The sequence below is a fragment of the Anguilla anguilla genome, chromosome 4 (assembly GCF_013347855.1).
Source record: "Anguilla anguilla isolate fAngAng1 chromosome 4, fAngAng1.pri, whole genome shotgun sequence".
Lineage (NCBI taxonomy): Eukaryota > Metazoa > Chordata > Actinopteri > Anguilliformes > Anguillidae > Anguilla > Anguilla anguilla.
The window spans coordinates 35,327,547-35,342,885 of record NC_049204.1 but is presented as its reverse complement, the minus strand read 5'-3'; the positions used below and the strand labels follow the sequence as shown (position 1 = coordinate 35,342,885).

General features: G+C 40.3%; 2 protein-coding genes and 1 long non-coding RNA gene across 10 annotated transcripts in view; 1 reads left to right on the top strand and 2 right to left on the bottom strand.

Annotated features, from left to right (window-relative positions):
• Positions 1-3,431, bottom strand: part of impact (impact RWD domain protein) — a 56,946-nt gene extending 53,515 nt beyond the window's left edge. For 2 of the 4 annotated variants that reach the window (XR_004764713.1, XM_035412707.1), the window contains exons 1-3: positions 2,849-3,431; positions 2,503-2,631; positions 2,380-2,432 (exon numbers count right to left, since the gene is read on the bottom strand). Coding sequence is in view for 3 of the 4 variants with exons in the window: in XM_035412707.1 (XP_035268598.1) it covers positions 2,380-2,432; positions 2,503-2,631; positions 2,849-2,890 (224 nt within the window). In the remaining variant the exon portion in view is untranslated. The remainder of the gene's footprint in view (positions 1-2,379; positions 2,433-2,502; positions 2,632-2,848) is intronic. The other 2 variants (XM_035412706.1, XM_035412705.1) reach the window with 2 other exon arrangements.
• A 126-nt stretch (positions 3,432-3,557) lies between these two features.
• The window catches only part of osbpl1a (oxysterol binding protein-like 1A), a 39,494-nt gene continuing 27,712 nt past the window's right edge, over positions 3,558-15,339 (top strand). For 2 of the 5 annotated variants that reach the window (XM_035412702.1, XM_035412700.1), the window contains exons 1-15: positions 3,558-4,028; positions 6,605-6,723; positions 7,216-7,301; positions 7,392-7,466; positions 7,927-8,038; positions 8,975-9,060; positions 10,429-10,573; positions 10,929-10,996; positions 11,917-11,961; positions 12,227-12,300; positions 12,890-12,953; positions 13,184-13,285; positions 13,731-13,853; positions 14,476-14,557; positions 15,047-15,156. In XM_035412702.1, the coding sequence (XP_035268593.1) occupies positions 6,615-6,723; positions 7,216-7,301; positions 7,392-7,466; positions 7,927-8,038; positions 8,975-9,060; positions 10,429-10,573; positions 10,929-10,996; positions 11,917-11,961; positions 12,227-12,300; positions 12,890-12,953; positions 13,184-13,285; positions 13,731-13,853; positions 14,476-14,557; positions 15,047-15,156 (1,281 nt within the window). In that variant the 5' untranslated portion in view covers positions 3,558-4,028; positions 6,605-6,614. Of the gene's footprint in view, positions 4,029-6,604; positions 6,724-7,215; positions 7,302-7,391; positions 7,467-7,926; positions 8,039-8,722; positions 8,771-8,974; positions 9,061-10,428; positions 10,574-10,928; positions 10,997-11,916; positions 11,962-12,226; positions 12,301-12,889; positions 12,954-13,183; positions 13,286-13,730; positions 13,854-14,475; positions 14,558-15,046; positions 15,157-15,339 lie in introns of those variants that run through there. The other 3 variants (XM_035412701.1, XM_035412704.1, XM_035412703.1) reach the window with 3 other exon arrangements.
• On the bottom strand, positions 11,483-11,953 carry LOC118224882. The gene is made up of 2 exons (XR_004764714.1): positions 11,874-11,953; positions 11,483-11,597 (listed from the first exon to the last, which is right to left on the bottom strand). It is a non-coding gene; the product is annotated as an uncharacterized LOC118224882 (long non-coding RNA).

Below are 15,339 nucleotides of genomic sequence, written 5' to 3'. Positions count from 1 at the left end.
AATCTGCCCTTTTACAGATAAGGCATCCTATTTTTTAGTATATCATTGTGGCATTCGGAGTGCCGGAGAAGTGGATTGGTCTCGGTCCATACGGCAACCAACGGTGTTTCCTGGAACGACCGCATCTCCCTCCCAGGGGTGTCACGCTGGGGTGTGACAATCATTTAATTACATTCACACACATGTTCGTGCATCCTTTTTTTTGCGAATGGGGAGGGGAGGGGGATATCATGGATACAACACATGAGCTTCTTCCCGCCCCCCCCAACTCGGGTGGTGCGTTAGGTGACTGCCCTTGAATCGGCCCTGGTCACACACGTAGGCATGTGCCTGTGGCATTTGGATCCAGGCATCAGAGCCTACCATACACATGCTGGGATGCCACTGAATGGCTGGCACAGAGGCATGTGGCATGCCTAGGCAAAAACGTATTCCAATGCAGCGACGGAAACAACATTGTGCACCGTGGTTAATCAAATCAAATTTATTTGTATAGCACCTTTTACAGTGCTATACAAATAAAAATATTTTCTATCACAAAGATGCTTTACAGAGTAACATAAAAACAGAAAAAACCAGGCCTGAACCCCCAAATAGCAAGCACATGAGGTAAAAAAAAAAAAAAACCTCCCCAGTGGCCAGCAAAAAGTCCCAGACGGGAAGAAACCTCAGGAAGAATCCGGCTATATCCTCCGCTGCGCAGCCTGGGGGTAAACAGCTCCATTTATTCTAACTCTATGGTCTATTTATTCTATTGCTGTATAGACACAGCAATAGGAGTTACAATCTATGTTGCCTTGCACACGCTGGAATTGCAATGACATTAGTTGCAATACAATACAGATTAAGATCATACTCAGTGAGAATGAATGGCTCATTGACTGCCCAATGCTAAATTCACAATGTCCCCACCAGCCACGTATAACATTGCGACTGACACCAGTCACACAAACCAGTCACTTTCTTGGTAAGAGACATGCTGCTCCTGATGGAATGGCCAACCTGTCCACCTGATATGAGCCCAAAAGAACCCTGTGCCACCACACGTGCCATTTAGTACAATTGCCACAAGTACTGAGCTGCGAGCAGCACTCTTGATTAAGTGAAAAGAAATGAAAACACCAATCAAACTGAAGTCAGGTCAACAGCATTGATTGCATTAATGGAAGAACCCAAAATGACTTCTCAGAAAAAAGGACCCAGTCATTGTTTAATGTGCTTTCATTTGATAGTGGTTCCATTTAGCGATGTGTCATAAATACCCTTAGCCGTGAAGCTAACAAAGCAATCAAGTGTTGATGAGTGGCTTTGTGAACCTTATCATGAGTGGAGATACAATGCCCTGTCAATCACTAACTTGTATTAATCGAATCAATAGAAACAATTCTCTCCCCACTAAAACACATTCTTTTAGTTTTCCCTCTTGCTTGTGCTTTCAAACATTCAGCACACATTCAAAACTAACACACTTTTATAAACCCCTAACTATATCTACAAGACTTCACAAGACTTCACAGTTACCCCAGTTTTATGCAGACATGTTTTTAAAAAACACACAAGCTTCCCTTGAAGCAAAAACTTAATGAAGTGATAAGTTCACATCAATGTAATAAGCAAAACAAACTGAAATAATAATAATAATAATAATAACAATAATAATAATAATAATAACCCTAACAGATACAATAGGGTTCCACCAGCTTCGCTGCTGGACCGCTAATAATAGCACCAATATGAAATCATCCAAAAATGACATGTGGTATAAAACATATAGTATAATGCCATTTTTAACAGGTGTACAGAAATACAGCTGTATTCATTAAAATGAAATAATTATACAGTAGATAAAATTAATATGATGACCACAGCATTCTCATCGAACTTGTTCATTTACGTTGGGCCATAATACAACCAGTGTCGATAGTGTATTCAGTGTTTCAAAAGCAAGCACAAGCAGTAGAAAAAAATGCATTGAGAGACTGATAACATAGCATCTACTCCCAATTTTAAGTGCAGCTTCACTTTTCAATTGCTAGAATAAAGCCATACGGTCTTGACAATTGCAGGGTGGTTGATGTTCAATACATTTGTTACACAATTAAAGCCGTTCGGTAAATACCACTAGTACTGCATTTAGTTTGTGACAAATTCTCTAACATTATTCATTTAATTTCTTCGACGAATAGTAACTTGCTGTCAAATACACTTGGCCTGAAGTGAAGTTTCTGGCCCGAGATGGCGAAACTAGCCCACTGATGAAGGACAGGTCTAAAGTCCATTACATTTTTACATTACATAAGAGGAATATAAACAGTCTTGCATACAAACACAACTATTATTAACCAATAAAAATAACCACAAATACTGTAAAGTACTTACTTAAGTTGGTAAATGGGCGGTGCTTCACTTGGGTAATCGTGGGGAAGAATTACCTGTTTTAAAGAGACATAATTAGCAAACATGAAACAACCGAGCAGGTCGATTTAAGATCCACATTCTTACCTGCAAACATATGGTCCATTTTGACAGATCGGTGTCATCTGAGATCTTAATACAGAATATTCTCGATGCTTCGTCAATCACGCACCAGTCGTCCCCATAGATAGAAGAAAGCGCTTCAATCTCATCAATCTAGAAAGGGTAGGAAGGTGAAGTATACAGTAATCACATTTCCAAGTGCTTATATATATATATATATATATATATATATATATATATATATATATGTACTGCTACCCTCTCTATTAAGTCAAAGCGACTCAGAAAAAAAGTTTCAAAACTAAATTTAAAAGCAACATAAATCGGCTATATAATAAACATAAACAGCCATCAAAACAACGATGCGTACCTGAGCCTGAATATCTCCAACATTCTCTGCAGTGGTAGCCATTCATCACTGGCCAGCTAAATACTAAAGTTTAAAAAGTAAATATTTTATAGATACGGTGGCAACGCGTTTTCTATCAATGGTTCAGGCGATCCAACCAACAGAGAATTGCATTACATGCTGTCTGACCTGACGTCAATTCGGGAGATGAGTCGCTTTGGATGATTAATTTTCCTTTTAGTTTGTATGAAAAAATTTAAAAAAGACAAAAAAATAAAGTTCCACGTGTAAATTCGATTAAAAGCGCACGGCCGGACGCATTTGTCCGACAGCGAGCTCAAACTTGCGTGTGAACGGGTATGTTTTACTTCCGGAGCAAATTGACAGTCCGAAATCCCAGAAACGTTTAAAATTATGGCTATTTTTCAATTCATTGTAAGGTTTGCGGAGATCGTTTCTCGAAAAATGACAGCTTTAATTTCTCAAGTTACAGTTAGTAACTGTAGCGTATTGTACGACGTTAGTGCTAGTTCATAACCAAAGAGATGCAATAGCTGCTTTTAGGTGGAGTTAATAACTAGGCTATCTGAATAAAAGTTTATTTTAAAAATTGAGCTATCGTATTTGTGAATTTGAAAAACTAGTATTTCCGATTTTTTTTTTTTTTTTAATAATGAAAAATTTTTCAGTTTTGCTTGTGTACCTGATTGTGCAGTGCTTGTGCGCGTGCTCGGGAACAGCTGATTTCTCCTAAATTCACACGTAACGTCAACTGATTCTGCTGGGGCGTGTGTGAACGTGTGTATTTGGGGTGGTGCAATCGTTGTTGCAAAATTAGTTTTCTCTGGGGAACTAGCCAGTCGTTCTGGTGTTGAACATCCATGCTATGTGAATGTAAAACAACTTTGTAGCCTATTAGCAAACAATCCATTCGCATGCGCGTCCATTTTTTTTATAAACAGGAAGAGTCAAAAGGCTTAGTGAATCACATGCTGCTGCAACAGAGCTCGTAAATTCAGAGAAAACCACTTTTTGCTGTACGTCATAACTTTCGATCACGAAAAAGTAGTATGTTTCACGGTCCCACGTAATATCGGGCGGTGTTCTTTTATTTTTTTATTTTTTTAAAAGAGGGCAACTCAAGCAATATCATATTTTGTGTAGCAGATATGAAAAAACTGATATGAAAAAATACTAAACGGTAAGTAGCTACTGTACAAATTTGTTCACTAATTTGCAAGTTGCCGTATTTGCGTAATACTGTTTCTTAGTAGCCTACTGCAGTGTTCTTTCGCCCGATATTCTAAGTGGGTGTGTTATTGTCTGTAACAAAACTAAACGTGAAATGCATGGTATAAGTAATTCGACCGATATCTATGCATATAGTCTGCATTTCCACGCGTATGTATACATGCAAATACTTTGTTTCAACGGCGAGAGTATGTTACAATGTTTCTGAGCAGACTAGTCGTCACATTCTCGTTATTTCCCATATCTGACAGCGCTGGCTATCTAAAAGAAAGAAAGAAAGAATCTTATGTTCCCTCTACACTGTTACAGATCTGTTGCACCAAACTCGAATAGGTTATTGTTTTATCAAACTTCAGGTTTCCCTTAACATTTCAGTTAACCTGCGAAGATTCTATCGGTGCATTTAGACGCGTGTTTTTGCATACGTTTGTAGGCTGTTTTGCACTGCCAAAACTGTCAATGAAGTAATCTTGATTCGATTATAAACTCATTTCCATAAAACGGGCCCTTACCCTCAACTACCTGTAGCTACTTGAAATTTTACTGGATTGCATCTCCAGTTGTCTTTTAAATTACCTACTTCCCAGACCTGTTTCACTGGCTGAGTTAAGCTTTATTTTTGTAAGCAAGGTTTAAAAAAGGTATTTCGAATCTGCTTCATATGACCAAAATCACTTAGAGTGTTGAAAGCTTTTTGTTATGATCACAGTTTTGTTCTGATATTTAAAAAAAAAAACATGCCCGATAGTTGTATTAAAACATGTTCTCTGTTCCAGTCTAGTTTAGGATTTACCTTAACAAAGTAGTTTCATTTGTGTGTACAAATAGGAAATAGCTATATGAAAATTAATCATTTGGATTCTTAGAACCATTTTTCTTATGCCCCATGAACATGTGTACGATCTTTTAGTACGATTTTTTTTTTTCCTTTTAATGTGCCTCAGCACATTTTGTAAAGGTTTGCCATACAATATTTGTAGTACATCATGTGACACGTTTTCCGTCAAGGAAATGGTTTATACTTTCTCAGAACTTGGCAGATATCAGAGAAGTCACAAGACAAATACCTTCAACTAATTTTTATCAACCAAGAAAGAAAATTATTATAATTAATTAGTGTGACGTAAATCGATTTTTTCCACCATCAATGAATGTTTTATATGAGTTTATTGCTGAGCTTTATTATTGGGCCAATTAAAAAACTCTGTTCTAGAATTACAGTATTCTTGGTATCTGTAACAACACTGTTAAAGCAATGATTGCACGGAAACCAACTGAGTGATTTTGGAATGCATCTGTTCTTGTTTATTTTACAGACATTTGTAGATGTCTTAAAGCTGCCTCAACTTAGGCTCTGGCATCTGCAGTGGTGTTTACTTATACGCAGGTCATGTCTTGAGTTGTCTTGATTCTGTTGCTGCAATATACAGGAAACCTTTCGGAAAAGGTTGTGGGGAAGCGCATGACAAGCCGAGGTCAAGTGATCTTGACATTTTGACAGCTTGAAGCTTCAATGCAGTAATTAAGCAACTAGCAGCCTGTAAACTGTGGCCTACAGCTAATACTAACTGGAAAAAACATTAGAGGTACACTGTATATATAGGCAGACTTCACATTTTGAAAACTTTGTTTACGATGTGGCTTGTCATGTAGGATGAAATATTTCAGATTTTCACCTAGTAGTACATGAAAACTCAAGGCAGATTTTTTTCTTAGGTGCAAGTCCATTGCAAACCTGTATTTCTGGTATACAGGATTTAGTTGTGCTCTTTTGGAGTTATCTGCAATTTTATTGAATTGTGTATTGATTGTGTTGGGAAAATTTCATGCCTTAATGCTTTCTGCTGTGAATTTTGGGAATTCTTGACCACATCAAAGTTGATTAGCTGGGAGTTACAAAGATGGGTGTGTTGAGTTCCCAGTGAAAGGTGTGTAGAGATTACATAGCTAGATGTGTTAAACCTGCATATAAACAATACAAATGGTGTAGTTTCCACTGTGTAAAAGGCAGAATACCCTCAGGTATTTGAATAAAGCTTGAGGCTGATCATGTTCACCGGGACAGACCGCTTTATCGACCAGTAGGAATGTGAGACAGACCTGTTTGTCTATTTCCCTGACATATAAAACATTTTCCCCTCAAAAGTCAGCTGAGAGTGGGAAAGAGGACTTTTTACAACATATTTTAACATAGCTGTCCGTTCCTGTGGCCGTATGCTCAGTGTAGCATCTGATGCCTCCATCCTTCTTTTTGCATGGGCTTTTAAAAAAAAAATTAAATTTGAATTCATTTCCATATATCCTTTACATTGGCATAGAAAAATACACAACTATTTTGGTTCATGTGTTGATGAACTGAGATTGGAGAATGTTAGCTCAACTAGCTGAATGACACTAATGGCATAATTGCTGTTTTTTTAAGAATGAGCCATTTGTGTGCAGATTCTCTTTTATTTTAGCATGTGGGTGGGAAATACACTGTAATGGTCTCAGGGAACCAGTACGACAACCCCGTCTTCTTTTCAGGGAGGAAATAATGGAGGGTCTTGACCCTGAAGAGCAATTTCTTCGCAATGCCAGGAATGGAAACCTCCAGGGCATTCAGAAGCTGCTGACCAGAACCAGAATCAATATTAACTGCAAAGGTAACCACAAGTGACCACACAACATGGCCACATGTTTCTCCAATTTAAGTCCATGGACAAATTATAACAAGAGTCTCCTCAAGGTCCAAACAAAACCTGCATTCCACATAGACTTATAAATTGAAATGCCACACTTAAAATTGATTGGACAGAAAAATGATAATACACAGTAATATGTTTCGTAATAATTCAACTATAACAGACTTTTTATGACTTCAAAAGGGATGTAATGTATTCTGTTAGATTAAAAGTAACATTTTTTGTGTTTGGAGCCAAGATGAGCCTCAACTACAGTGTGATATAATGTCACACTGTAATATTGGATAAGATCAGTGGTGAAATGTAATCTTTGATGCAAACAGGGTCCATCTGTATGATCTATGGGCTCAAAATCTATGGGTAAGGCCCTCTTATAAGTATCTTCTTTATTGATAATGTTTTTGGAGTTTTACATTGAACATGATTTTCATTCAAAATTGTCCTACATCCCAGGTAAAAGCAAGAGTAATTTTGGATGGACACCCCTCCACCTGGCCTGTTACTTTGGACACAGAGATGTGGTGGAGGAGCTGCTGAAGGTAAATGTGAGAATCTTGAGAACGATCACCACTACCCAAAGGAACAGCTGTTACATGTCCCACTCACCTGTCTGTGGTTATTGTGTGCAGGCGGGAGCTGATATGAATTTGCCTAACAACATGGGGGACACTCCTCTGCATAAAGCGGCCTTCACTGGGAGGAGGGTATGTTTGGACACGGCACCCTTACCAGCTGAGCAGCTCCAGGCCTGACAGTGTTTATTTCTGATCTTTCCCACTGTCTGTAGTCTGTACTGTGCGTTTACGGTATTCTTCTATGATGCATCCTGTCTTAGTTAGACCCTCATTAATGTCATCATTTTCACCAATAGTGCATCTGTGTTTATGGATTTTGGTGGTGTTCCAGGATGAAGATTGGATATCCCAGCCATAGCGGATCAGTGACCAATACTGGGATGAAATGTTCATTGTTGTTAAGCCTCTTCATGTTTGTGTAGAAGAGGGCTATTCTGGTTATTTTGCTCAAGGAAACTGTTTTATGTTTATGTTATGTGCCATGTTTTGTTACCACTGCTACACTTCCATTTATTGCTCGTTGTTGTATTGTCTCTTCAAATTTGTTTAAATTGATCCCAATTTTGTGTTCCATTTTCATCTTTTTTAGGAAGTTGTCATGTTACTGTTACAGTATGGTGCGTGTGCCACTGTCATTAATGGGACAGCGCAGATTCCCAAAGACGTTACTGAAGTTGATGAAATTAAAACCATGTTACAAGGTAAGCTACAAAATTACATTTTCTATGATAAGAAATGTGCTGGAAAATTATTGACACTGCGCTCTACCATTGTTTTGTTTTTCACGTCATCAGTATGTGACCCCCAGATATAATGATTCTCTTAAATAAACGTATGATTATGTAATGAATACCTTGTCTGTATAAACTTGATTTAAAAAAAATATATATTTTACTGACAGTTGCATGAAAGACTGCATTCAGTGCGGTTTATGTGCTATTTACAGTATATAATGGTGCAGAGAACCACAGCCTTCACCAGGATCAACCATATTTTGATGCCTGTTATGTGTATGAGGGTTATGTCTGTACCCAGCCATGTCTAGAGCAGTAGCGAACCAAGCAGTAGAGGCTTGGTTCCTTAAAGCTTACTGCATTCATGTTTACATAACTCTGTAGGTAAAAGTAGCATTAGTCTACGATTTCACAACGTTTATCTAAAGAATATTCACATGCATGGTGACGTACCTGTAAGATATGGTTGACACCCCTAGCATGATTTTACAACAGACCTGCTGTTGTAATAAGTCATTTAAATAAGTCTGTCCGTGTCAGTTATGTGCAGGTCTTTTGTTGGTTATCAGTGTATTTCTGTGTAGCCCAGGTTTCCTACAGTTCTTTTTCTTGTTCTTGATTTTGTTTTCTTTTTGTATGTTTCACCCCTAGCCCAGTAATCTTGAATGATTAGCTTGGTACCACACCTGGTCCGATCTTGTAAGTTAGTAGGCTACTGTAGAATTGACTGCTTGGCTATTGTCATGATTGTGTAATGCCTGGAGTGTCATCATCATCATTATTATTATTATTATTATTATTATAATAATAATCTGTGGGTGTGGTGTGTAGGCTTAATTCTCTGAATGTGTCGTTTTCTGTGTGAATTGTTCACCATTATGAGCTTCTTGTCTGTGCGGCCAGCGGCAGAGAGGACGGAGGAGAGGAAGATGGAGGAGCAGCTTCTGGAGGCGGCACGGGAAGGGGACACAGTCACACTGAACCAGTTGGTGAGGCTCCGTACAGGATACATTTTGAACCAACCTGCCACTACCAGCAATATGCTGTTTTTGATAATACTGATCAGGGGTTTTGGGGGGGAGGTAAGGAGGTGTTGTGTCTGTTACATCCGGCAGGCCATTTTCAGTGATAGCCATTGTCTTGTGATGGCTAAAGCATAGGCTACACATAAGTTCTCATCATTGAAGTTTATGTGTGCCTGTAAACTGCACACGTTTCTAGGTTAGGCGATTATGAGGGGTAGCCACTGAACTGTATGGATATCTTAGGCCTGTTTCTTCGTAAAAATACGTATAAAAATACAATCGGGCGATGTGGACGCATTCGTTCTTTGGTAGGCCTAGTCTACCGTTATTTAACATTTTTTTGTGAATCCGCAGCTTCACGGTATTTCGCGTATTTTATTATGATTAACTAATTCGGCGTCGACAACGGTCTCAGTCTGTTTCCTAGCAACGTCAGCTGCCGATGACAACAGAAATGACAACCTGAGATGTAGATTTTAATGTTTGTCATCTTGCAAGTAATCGACCGGATGGCTGTGGCTCTGGCAAGTTCATGGTATCTATCATGGCTAGCTAACATCAAGGTGACCAACGCTGAGTTACAATAGTGTAACTGTATTGCCATCGGCGTTGTTAGCTCTAGGATGGATCATGTGCGCTACGTCGTGTACTGTGGAGCACCAATGCACGTAAATGGGTAGACTAGCTAGTTTAATTTACTTGTATGGGCGTACATTGATCTAGATAACTATCGTTATAGACAGCTAACGCAAATTTTTCCAAATTGCTGCTTTGCCATTTAAAGTTGACAGCCGTCTAGTTATGTTGGGTGTTTGGATTTTGCGTTGAGCTTGAGAATAAAGTAGCTGATATGTTAGCAAGTAGCCTCGCTTTCTAGGCTTTCCTGTCCTCGCGGTAAGCGGAAGGCTTATCAATGAGACTAGCGAGCAAGTTACCTATGGGTAACGATGAGTGCAGTTGTTTTGTTGAATAAAACATTTTAAGTTTTATTACTGATAATTTTGAGTATTTCTGTAATAGGAAACATTAATTGCATTTGTAGATTACTGTGTGATCCTACATTTTACAGATTCGTTTATCCCTGGCAAATAGCTCCTGTCTCCTATGCCACAATCAGGTTCAAATTTAAGGTTATGTGTTTTAAACATTTCATAGCAAAATACATTTTATTTTACATTCGTGGCTGCCAGAATGCGTTTTGTGGGGAAAACAATGTTCATTTAAGCAGAATATAGCCTGGAATTGGAAATCTGGTGCTCCTAAACGTTTCCCACTTCTTCAAGGATTAGGGGTGAACCATTGTACATATTTATTGGTTAATCTTATTTTTAGCTAAACAGGAAAAGGCCCCCTGATATCAATTGTAAAGACCTGCTGGAGAACACACCCCTTCACTGTGCAGCCTACCGAGGTCAGAAACTCTGCGCCCTTAGGCTTCTGAAGGCCGGGGCTAGTCCCAATGCCAGGAACAAAAACGGTAAAGACCTTTTATTTTAACTCTTTCATATCCTTTGTTTTCGTTTGTTTTTGCTTTTTCGTGAATTATATTTTTTGTTGTGACCATAATTTTTTCCCCCTTGTGTGTAGTATATAAAAATGCTATTTAAAAGGGCAAAAAGTTAGGCTATTTAGAAAATGAATGTGAAAATATTAGCAGGGCGGTCCTACATTTTTTTTCAATCATACTTAGACTTTCTTCATGTTTTCGCTGTGTAAATGTTTTTTAGAATAACTAGAATCACACTAACATTGTTTTTTTGAAAATAAAAAGTGTGTAGGCCTAAGTATTTCTACACAATAGCTGCTTGTCCTATGTTTGCCGGCCTCCACAGGTCAGACCGTGTTTGACCTCGCCAGTGATGCGGAAATGAAGCAGGTCCTAGAAGCCGCAGCAAAAAAGGTTGTCGTCTTTTCTCTTATGTAGTTTAGTTATCAGCCTAGCCCATTTGCTTGGCAGATGCATATATCCAGGTCAAACCCTAACTCATCTTAAACTGTAACCTTCTGGGTATAATCCCAGTTCTTAGATTACACTGTTTTTATAAAATTTTAACCAAATCACCAGACCAAGGAAAATTACTGAATGCTTTTGTCTGAGCTGACCATTTCTAATGTTGTCGTTGTATCAGAACATGATGTGCATATCCAAGAGTTAGCACTGGTGTCAGGCAAGAAGTGAACCATATCCTGCGAATAGATTCATTCTATTACTCTAAATAAACCATAGGCTATGCTATGCTGGCTGCATGGCGTGGACAGTGTTTTATCCAAGGTCTTTGTCCTGTTGTTAATGATTTTACTGTCACTGGCAAATCGAGAAACCCGGGACCTGTCAGGTCAGGCTGCCTCTATCATAGACTTGAGCTGCTTGACTCCAGATCAACTGTTACATCTGTGCAAGTTTATTCAGAGCACACAATTGAATTGATACAGCACACTGTTGCTGGCTGTAGAACATGGGTTCCTGTGGTGGAAAGTGGTTGTGGTTTTAACTTGGCCGTCTGTGGGGAAAAAAACTGTTGTTAGGTTTGGGGTTACAGTTAGAATGAACAACAAGAACAGTTCATTCTTTAGATAAAATGCAAGTCTTGTTTAATATGACTGCTTAAACTTTTCAAGGTCACCATCATACTTTGCTTTGAGCTATAAATCACCCTCAGTTTATTCTTCTGCTGCCTTCTCCCTTTCTAAGTGTAATATTTCATATATACCATTTCATAGTATATGCCATGTACTATGTTCCATTTAATTTGTCATTTTTAAGTTGGATTGTGTACCCTTTTATAATATTTAACATAATCTTCCTTTCCTCTCCCAAAGGGTATGGCTCATCAGGTCCAGACGTTTGAAGGTCATCTGTGGAAGGTAAGGTATTCCATTAGTCGTGGAAATATTGCAGTGTTGGGTGGAATGGTTAAGGTGCATGTGCCTCATGAGGAAACCGTGAAGAGCAGCCCTAAAAATGATCCATTAATGCTCACTCTCTTTTTACACCAGTCACTCTGAATTTCACTGAGACCCTGCACCCGTGACCGTACGGTGCAGCTGCCTCGCATGAAGCGAGAACAACATTTTGGAGAAAAGGCAACATCGTACTAACCCTCCTCTGTCCTGACCTTCCCTCTGTCAGAGCTCCCGTTTTTTTGGCTGGCGCTCCCACTGGGTGGTCCTTCAGGATGGGGTTCTGTCCTGGTATCCCAAACAGTAGGTCCTCTCCAACCGGTCTTCATGTAGTTTTTACATTTAAAAAATTTTTTTAAGCATTTCTGAAGCTCGCTGAGGGGTTCCAATTTGGTTAGTCTGCGAAGTCGCACCCAATTGGCGCAGGTCTGAGTCCTGTGGGCGGCGGCTCACCTCAAGCGTATAATTGGCCTTTAATGAACAGGCGGCCAGAGTGGCGGGACGCAAATGGCCCTGTCCCGCCTGCAGTAGGCTAGGTTTTAGTCAGACAGGATTCCACTGTTTACTGCTGCATTATTTACTTCCAGCTTGACACCAGGCACTCCCAGGCTACCAGTAGCCCTCGATGACAAATGCACCTCCCCTCTCCTCTTCGTACTGCTAGACCGGCGGGGTGTAAAGTTGTCACTGGTTTGTGGTCGAGGGCATTAGCGTAACAGTCATTCAGAGGCAGTGCTCTTTGCACAGACCACAGTGGTTCTAAATTGGGCCTCAAGAAGAGGGGAGGGCAAAAATCTGCCGAGAGAGATATCGTAAGCTAAACATTTTGTGGTGTGAGATTGTTAATGTGAAATTTTTGAAGGTCTTCAAATGTGTTTATGTCTCCTCTAAGGGCGGATGCAGCTGCTAACACTCGCAGACAGGGATGCAAGCCTCTGACCCAGGCTCATTGCTTGGTAGGTGGAGACATTATCATTGCCTGCAGTGCACAGATTGATCATTAACATTTGCCGTTTTTCCTGTTTGCAGCCTCCGATTGCATATTTAGGCAGCAAGTGCATGTTGAGACAATGTAATGTAATGATTTTGATCTGTCTTGTACAGTGTGTCTCTACTGTTTGGTCTCAAAATGTTTTTAATTTATTTTTGATTTTTGCCCTATTCCTTCTTTTTGTTTCGGTTCAAGATCAAAGCCAAGGACAACTGCTTCTTCACCCTCAAGTGCTTTGATGACAGTGTCCATCATTTTAAAGTATCCCCAAAGAATGATCCTGAAGGGACAAGAAAAGTGAGATGTGTTCCGTTTCGTTCATGTACCACGCCGCGTGTGTGTCATTAAGCAAACAGCACAACTGACAGAAATTACGAGTAATGATTTTTCTTTTTGTGCATTAAAATGCATCAGAGAAATAGTTTTTTTTCCCGTGCCCGACATTTTTCTCACTCAAAAACTGTGCTTAGCAAACCACTAATGCACTTGTCTCTGTGAACTGATTTCTGGGTGATTAGAAGCCCGTGCAGGAAATGACATCACGCTCAGGTTCTTTCATTGGCTGAGCACCCAACGTGGGTACTGCTGGCCATGCATGCTGCTGCCTTGTCACATTACAGTCCATTTACATGATTAAACTCGTGTGAGCACGCAGTTAAAAAGAGGCCTTTTCTCTTCGCGTGTCATGCGCGAGTGCTGCGTAGCCCGCGCTGAGAGACTCTTTCTCTCTGTGTGTTTAAAGAGATGGATGGACGCCTTGGAGGAGCACTCGGCCTACAGCACACACTACTGCTCCCACGAGCAGGGCAGCGAGGAAGAGGAAGACGACGTACTGTCTGTGGGCGAACTGACCGACTCGCTGCAGGTGAGCAGCGTCTAACCTTATGAGGCGTTGTGATTGACAGCTGCGATGTTTCCTGGGTGTGGGGCCCGGGTTGCTAATGCTAACAGCCTGTGAGAACTTATTCCTCAGCTGGATAGATTTAAGGAGGGAGGGGTAAGCATGGGCCTTTGCCAGCATTCTTCCTATGACTAAGGTCCTTTGTAAATTAGCCTAAATGGGCCTAGATGGATTCCATGGCTTGTCCTCTTCAGCAGACATTCTTATTCTTCCTAGTGGTTCCGTCTGATGTTAAATAAGTAAAATCTCCGTTTAAAATAGTTAGAGAATTCAGTGCATTGTATAACGCAGAAATACATTTGGAGTGTTATTTGGTAAATGGTAAATGGATGGATTATTTTGTATATTTCTTCATTATTCTTGGGAAGGGCTTTAGCTTTTTAAGTATACTTGTGTTGGACAGGTCTTGTACGGCTATAGATTAGCCCTTGAAACGACCACGTCAACATCATTTAGGTGTGCGGCCTATTGGAGGCGCACTCGTCCCTCCGCCGGGTCGCTGTGCAGGTGACGCTGCGGTTCGGCAGCGCCTGAGGATATCTGGAGCACTGAGAAGCGCTCGCGCGTCTTTGTGTTCTGTTCGCAGAAGGCCGAAGCCTGCCAGCAGAGATTGGAGACGGAGCTGTCGGCGTTCCTCGCCATGGTGAAGAGAAATGAGCTGCCTGAACGTAAGGCCTTCACTCACTCTGTATCTGTCAGGAATTGTGTGAAGGTTCTGGAAAGAAATGTGCGCCTTCACACATAATTTTCAGTTATCGACTTTACTCACGACGAAAACTATATTTAGAAAGCGTGTTATTATTATTTATTTGCAGACTCCTTTATCCAGTGCGGCTTACTGTACACAGCATACACTATTAATAACGTGAAGTATAGCACTGAATTTTTTGCCTGACAGGCCATATTGGCATTTCAATAATAATTCTCAATGCTGCCTTCTGTTGTACAGTTTGTTTTTTTCCTCTGTTTTGACAATATCAAGGAATTTTGGTATAGTGTCCATTTAGTACCGCAATTGATAGTAATTGATGCGCAAAAAATAATGATAATAATAATAAATGATGGAAAACAATTCGTACATGATCAAAATACACGTTTCTGGGGGAAGGCCGAGCGTGTGTCCTAAGTGTCCCCGCCCCTCCTCCCTGTGGCATTAGCAGAACTGCCGGCCAGCGTGCTGCAGAAGATGAACGAGATGAGCGAGCTCTCCAGCGAAGCCTGCGCTGCCCTCCGTCACTGCCTCAGCCTCTTCTCCAGACAGGACGGGGTGAGTCACTTTACCCACAATCCCTTGCTTTTTTTCTCTTGATAAATTGCTGGTGCACATTTGGGATAGGGTAATGAGACTTTGTAGCTCCTGAAGTGGGTGGCGCTGTCGTGTCGTCAAACTTAGGCCCATCGAAGCGTGCGATTGGTTCATTGAAGTCTGATTGATGGTACGTGGTATCTC